The 7,362-nt window shown below is 39.9% G+C and overlaps 1 protein-coding gene across 1 annotated transcript in view; it reads left to right on the plus strand.

Moving 5' to 3' along the window:
• Positions 1-1,337: 1,337 nt before the first annotated feature.
• LOC106881229 (elongator complex protein 5) overlaps positions 1,338-7,362 on the plus strand; it is a gene marked incomplete at its 5' end in the record, with an annotated part of 13,132 nt that continues 7,107 nt past the window's right edge. Inside the window, 3 exons of the mRNA XM_014931538.2 lie at positions 1,338-1,504; positions 4,297-4,526; positions 6,531-6,709. Coding sequence (XP_014787024.2) covers positions 1,338-1,504; positions 4,297-4,526; positions 6,531-6,709 — 576 coding nt within the window. The remainder of the gene's footprint in view (positions 1,505-4,296; positions 4,527-6,530; positions 6,710-7,362) is intronic.

Genomic DNA, 7,362 nt, shown 5'->3' on the forward strand with positions numbered 1-7,362 from the left:
TAAATGATGAGGATATATGCTGGTGCCATGTAAAATGCACCTGTGTTGGTACCATGTTAAGTGCACTATTCTGGTGCTGCATAAAAGCACCTAGTGCACTCTGTAAAATTGTTGGCCATAGAAACCATTCCAAAACAGACTTGGAGCCCAGGTAGCTCCTGTCAAACAGTCCAACCCATGCTAACATAGAAAACAGACATTAATGGTGATGATTTAAATGATAGGCTTCTTTCAGTTTCCACCCACTAAATCCACTCACAAGGCTTTGGTCAGCTTAAGGCTATAGAAGAAATTTGCCCAAGGTGCCATGCAGTGGGACCAAACTCAAAACCTTGTGATTGAAAAGCAAACTCCTTAAGACACAGCCATACATGTGTGATAACACTGTGTAACAAAATTTAAATTTTTGTTATTTTTGGTCAGTAAATGTAATTTCCTATTTGCTTTTATCTAGAAATCAAAGGAAATGACTACTATTCCCTTCAAACTTTGCTTTTCTCAGCTGGACATCAATGTTTTGAAACTGACCCATTTTCCATTACATTTCAGACAGATTCAGTGCCGAGTTGCTGAAGCAGAAATATCGTTATAGCAAGTATTCTGCTTAATATCAAAGAAGTTGCCAAGTAGTTTGCCAAATGCTGGCAGAATCGTTAGCATGCCGGGCGAAATGCTTAGCGGTATTTTGTCTGCCTTTACGTTCTGAGTTCAAATTCCGCCGAGGTCGACTTTGCCTTTCAACCTTTCGGGGTCGATAAATTAAGTACCAGTTTCGCACTGGGTCGATGTAATCGACTTAACCCCTTTGTCTGTCTCCTCTATGTTTACCCCCTTGTGGGCAATAATGAAATAAATGAGAAAGACCAAGAAAAAGGAATAAATCCTTTCAACTAAATAGGGATCAGTATTTGACAGGGAGGCAGTGGTTTTATGCCAAGTACTGAGAGACTAAAGTATTATTGAGGGACAAGCACAGATGTCTTACTATAAAAGTGATACAAATTATATAAAGGTGGGTGGGAATTATATAAAGGTAGAGCTAATGACGACGAGATGACAGAGCATCTCAAGATGCAAGATGAGTGTAAGAGAGGATACAGACTGTGGATCAGGGATGGACGGGTAGTTTCATAAGAGTGTGTTTATTATTCATGGCTTATATTTTACATCTTCTGAAGAGAATGAAACAAGTAGCAGATAAAGCATTGGGGTTTGATACACTTGACTAAAACTCTCATGCCCAGTGCCCCAGCATGGCCACAGTCCAATAAATGAAATCATAAAAGAATAGAAAATGTCTAACTTAACCCTTCATCTCTTCGGAACTAATACAGTAAATACCAGTTGTATACTGGTATTCATTCTACTCAACTATATCCTTTCCCCTCACATTCTTTATTATTATTATTATTATTATTATTAGATATGAGCAAGTTCATGTGCTGCTTCTTGATCCGAGTGCTGAATGTTTAAGGAACATCATCCCGGAAGAAAATATACCAAGGTACGTGTGTTACTTTACATTTGTCAGAAGTGATTTTCTGCAACTCATCAAGAGGGTAGCCAGTCAAATTATTACAGTTGATGAAATGGGTTTTCTCCCTTGCCCTTACCATATTTCCATCGAAATATTCTGCTTTAGTGAAGGCGGAGGTATTGTTTTCAGTTGTGTTTGTTTGTCTGTTTGTCTGTAGACAAGATATCTCAAGAACTGCTGGATGGATTTGAATGAAACTTTCAGGGATGTTTGGCCTCATGACTGGCACAAACTGATTAGATTTTGGGATTGATCCAGTACCAGACAAGGATTCTGGATTATTTGTTATATTTACTTTACTTTGCCTGAAGTATTACGATCTTACGTTCTTTCAGGTCTTTTTCTGATTATGTCCCTTCAAACCACGCTCATGGTTTCCACATAAGCTATGGTGGCATTGCTGTTTCCAAAGTTTTATTTTCGTTTCACTATTATTAATTTTCCTCGCGTCTCTAATCTTAGTAGAAACTGATAGATAAAGAAATCAAACTACATAAACAAACGGCAGTGAAACTGTTTAGAAATTAAGTAACACTAACATATTCAGTAACAATAAATTTAATTTATCCTCGACAATTTTTAGTTTTACCAATTTTGAATATATCGCTTCTGTTTAAAACCTGTTACCTACTTGACAATTGCACTTCTAGCTCTGCCTTAAAGGAAGCTTTACTTCTTGGACTTACATTTTTGTGCGCAATGATGTTAAACTTCTGTTTACAGCACTGTATGCAGATCCTTTCTGTTTTCTTTCTTACACGGATAAATTTTTCACTATAGACCTTAATGGTCGTAAAGACATTATATCAGTGGATAGACTAAAATAAGCCTTCATAGAGAAAACTGTCCCTGTTACCACTGCAGACAACACACACACACAGCATTACAAATATTGCCTGCACACCCACCTTCACATTCCATGACTATCATTGGGATCGATCAGGCACCAGGCAAGGATTCTGGATTATTTTTCCAGTTTCTTTGCTTAATTTTTGAGAGTGGTTGGGTTCATTTTTAGTATTCTTGTTTGTGAGAGCAGTCGAGTTTATTTCAGATATTCTCATTTTAAAAATCATATCCGGCTAATTGTTGAGAGGACGTTGGTGTTGCTTTGGTGGAGGATTGCGCTCTCTGAGTGCTCGTTTCAATTAATTTTGAAATATATGGCAGCAGACAGACAAAATCGTTAGCACACCGAGCAAAATGATTAGTGGCACTCTCTCTGTTTTTACATTTTGAGTTCAAATTTTGCCAAGGTCAACTTTGCCTTTTGTCCTTTCAGGGTTGATAAAATAAGTACCAGTTTCAGGATTGATTTAACTGATTTAACACCTTCCCTGAAATTGCTGGACATATGCCAAAATTTGAAAGAGATGAAGAATTTAGAATAATAGACACGTAAAATACACTATTTCGAGCGTGGCTGTTGATCGTTACCAATGTCGCCTCCCTAGCACTTGTGCCAGTGGCACGTTAAAAGACATTTGAGCGAGATCGTTGCCAGTGCTGATGGACTGGCTCCTGTGCAGGTGACACGTAAAATACACCATTTTGAGCGTGGCCGTCGCCAGTACCGTGTGATTGGCCCTCGTGCCGGTGGCACGTAAAAGCACCCACTACACTCTCAGAGTGATTGGTGTTAGGAAGGGCATCCAGCTGTAGAAACTCTGCCAAATCAGATTGGAGTCTGGTGTCGCCTCCTGGTCCACCAGTCCTCAGTCAAATCGTCCAACCCATGCTTGCATGGAAAGCAGACGTTAAACGACAATGATGATGAACTTTGCCATTATTAAGCTGCTGTTTAGGACATAAATTAGCATTTATGATTTTGATAGATGATTTTGTTAAGATCCCTTTGAAACAATGGAGTTAGTATCGTAGAACCAGAGGTTGGAATTAGGTAAGTTGGTATCAGCAGGGTTAAACCCAGATCAGAATTATCTAATTGTCTGCTATTCTTGCTTACCATTTAATCAAAGCAGTTGTTCTGATAACGAGCTGCATGTACTGGCATAGTGTACAATAGTCATCATCATCATCGTTGTTTAAGGTCCGCTTTCCATGCTAGCATGGGTTGGACGATTTGACTGAGGACTGGCAAACCAGATGGCTACACCAGGCTCCAATCTGATTTGGCAGAGTTTCTACAGCTGGATTCCCTTTCTAACACCAACCACTCCGAGAGTGCAGTGAGTGCTTTTATGTGCCACCGGCATGAGGGCCAGTCAGGCAGTACTGGCAACGGCCACGCTCAAAATGGTGTATTTTACGTGCCACCTGCACAGGAGCCAGTTCGGTGGCACTGGCAATGATCAAATAGTGTGTTTCGTGTTGTATTCATCAAATACAGTCTCTTACTACTGAGTGAATAATTGGCTCAATTTGAAAAGATTTTATACTGATAAAACTGTATGGCTATCCAGCCATCCACTTTGTGGGAGGGTTATAGGGTTAGAATCCTCAGGCACTTCCTCCATAGTGTCCTGTCAGAAGCAACAATCATTACGCTTTCTGGCTGAATTCCCAAGCACGAGCAACTGTAAAAACATCCCTACTCATGGGGGAAATATAACCTTACTTGGAAACAAGTAAAGGTTGGTGACAGGAAGGGCATCCTGCTGTAGAAAATACACAACAAATTTCATCCAGCCCATGTAAGTATGGAAAAGTGGACATTAAGACGATGATGAGAAGGATGTTTTTTTTTTCTTGAACTTTCTCAAAAGAAGTCAATAATTTATCATTTTCCATTGTTCCAGATGTATCTATCACAACCTATACTCTGATCCCCTAAACTGGTTAGGCAATGCAGATATTACAGTTACAAGCACAGATTTCATTGATTTTCTCCAGTGCAAGATCACCAGTTCAGTTCACAATGTTGCCGTTGTCATTTGTTCTCTAACCAGCTTGATAATTCATCGGTCTCCAGCTTATACCTGCCAGTTCTTAGAGAAATTAGGAAACAGACATTCGTCACCATTTCCGGGTAAGTACATGTGTATGGCTGAGTGGTTAAGAAGCTCATTTTGCAACCATATGGTTTTGAGTTCAGTCCTACTGTGCAGTGCCATGAGCTCCGTGATAAAATAAGGTCTTGTGAATGTATTTGGTGGATGGAAACTGTGTGGAAATTCATTGCACATGTGTGTATGTGCATGCATGTGTGTGTGTGTCTCCACTACTTGACAACTCTGTTAGTTTGTTTACATCTCTGTAACTTACCAGTTTGACAAGAAAAGACTGATAAAATAAGAACCAGGCTTAAAATTCTGGACATCACCTTGGAGGACACAGAGGGGTGGCACAGGACTGCCAGCATTGGAGAGCACTGGTGGATCTAGTCGGCTCTATGCATGATGACATCTCTGGGACCATTAACCTTGGACAACCCTCACCCCCATCAAGCAAGAGCATGAAGCAAGCAAGGCTTAAAATTAGTATTGCAGTCAATTTGTTCCGCCGCTGGACTGGCTCCCGTGCAGGTGGCACGTAAAAAACACATTTTTAAGTGTGGCCGTTGCCAGTGCCGTGTGACTGGCCCTCATGCCGGTGGCACGTAAAAGCACCCACTACACTCTTGGAGTGGTTGGCGTTAGGAAGGGCATCCAGCTGTAGAAACTCTGCCAGATCAGATTGGAGCCTGGTGCAGCCTTCTGGCTTGCCAGTCCTCAGTTAAATTGTCCAACCCATGCTAGCATGGAAAGCAAACGTTAAATGATGATGGTGATGATGATGATGCCCCTGTTGAATGACCACAAAGAGGTTCTCTTGTTGACTCAACCCTTATCTACTTACTGTTAGGTGTACTGAGTCAGAAGGAGTTAAATGTTTTGGCCATTGAGACAGTTCAGGTCTAGTGACAGGAAAGGGACATTTTTGTCTATAGGAGTCAACATTTGGTCTGCTGTCTATAGGGGTCAACATTTGGTCTGCTGTCTATCGGGGTCTATACTTGGTCTGCTGTCTTTAGGGGGCAACACTTAGGTTGTCAAGTAAATTCTTTCTGTTTGGTACTCCATTGTCATATGTCTCTGAAAAGAAGTAAATTTTATTCAAATTTCAAAAACAATAAACAAAAGTTGTAGAAGAAGAATAGAGTTACTAAAAAACCCATGAAACACTATGAAATAAATATTTTTCATACGTATTCAAATAGCATTGGAAAAGATTGAAATAAATGATGGAAAAATGGGATTTATTTGCCAAACCCAATACATGGCTGTGTGGTGAAGAAGTTGGCTTTGCAACTATGTGGTTCCAGGTTCAGTCCTGTTGCATGGCGTCTTGGACAAGTGTTTTTGTTTTTTTTTACTAAGGTCCTGGTTTAACCAATGCCTTGTGACAGAAATCAGTAGAAGGAAACAATAGAAGCTTGTCAAATACATGTGTGTATGCATGTTTGTATGTATCTTTGTCTATATCTTATGACTTAACAGTTTGACAAGAGATTGATAAGGTGGGTGCTGGTGCTACATAAAAAGAACCCATGTCAGTGACATGGAAAAAGCATTCATACTGGGGTCACATAAAAAGCACCTGTGCTGTGTAAAAGCACTCAGTACACTCTGTAAAGTGGTTGATATTAGGAAGGGCATCCAGTCATAGAAACCATGCAATAAGGCGGTGAGCTGGCAGAAATGTTAGCACGCCGGGCGAAACGCTTAGCAGTATCTTGTCTGTCTGTACGTTCTGAGTTCAAATTCCGCCGAGGTCGACTTTGCCTTTCATCCTTTCGAGGTCAACAAATTAAGTACCAGTTACACACTGGGGTCGATGTAATCGACTTAATCCCTCTATGTTTAGCCCCTTGTGGGCAGTAAAGAAATAAGAAACCATGCAAAAAGTGACATGGAGCCTGGGTAGCTCTTCAGCTGGCCAGCTTCTGCCAAACCATTCCACCCATGCCAGCATGGAAAAACGGACGTTAGATAAAGACGATAATTAGATGTCATTTATTATGATAGTGATTTGTACTCTTGTATATTTCCAGATGTTTCTATTGGCCAAGTCGTATCTCTAGTACACCAGGACCTACACAATGAATATACTTTAAAACAGCTTCGGTATGTTTCAAGCAGTGTGATAAGCCTTCTGGAAGATTCATCGGTGAATCATCTCACCAACTGCAATGTGGTTCATCGCAGGATTTCTGGAAAGATCTTCAAAAGTGTTAGTACACACTTAGTTTCATTGGTTTATTGTTGCCTCTGTTATTTTCTCTGAGCCAATCTGTGGCCATCACACATTTATTTGAGCCTTTTTGTTACCATTATTTCTATTGAAATATGCCCTCTTTACTACAATTAATTTAGAAAATAATAATGAATATAGTAAAATATATATATATATATTAGCGACAGAAGCAGTATTCATACTGCAATGTAATATTTATCCCCACTTAAACATAGATGTTCTAGTAGAACAAACTATACTGTGGTAGTTACGATGAGAGAGAAATTCTCATATTGGCTTTTGGTGCAAAATGCACTCTTGTATATATTGCTGCACCAAAGACCAACATCAGTGTTTCTCTCGTGGTATAACTACTGCAGTAAATTTTGTTCTAACAGAACATCCATGTTTAACTTTTTAGAATTCAAACTTTATATTATTACTGATTATTCGGGGGCGTAGGAATACTTCTAGCGGAGAAATGGGTGGATAAGGTAATCGAGGTCGTTAGAGTAAGTGACAGAGTACTTAAGATCAGACTAGTGCTTCATCATAGATTAGCTACTGTCATCTCAGCCTATGCACCTCAACCTGGGCTACCAGATGGTCTGAAAGACCAATTCTATGACACCCTCTTGCAAACTACCTCG

The sequence above is a fragment of the Octopus bimaculoides genome, unplaced genomic scaffold (genome assembly GCF_001194135.2).
Source record: "Octopus bimaculoides isolate UCB-OBI-ISO-001 unplaced genomic scaffold, ASM119413v2 Scaffold_151318, whole genome shotgun sequence".
Taxonomy (NCBI): Eukaryota; Metazoa; Mollusca; class Cephalopoda; order Octopoda; family Octopodidae; genus Octopus; species Octopus bimaculoides.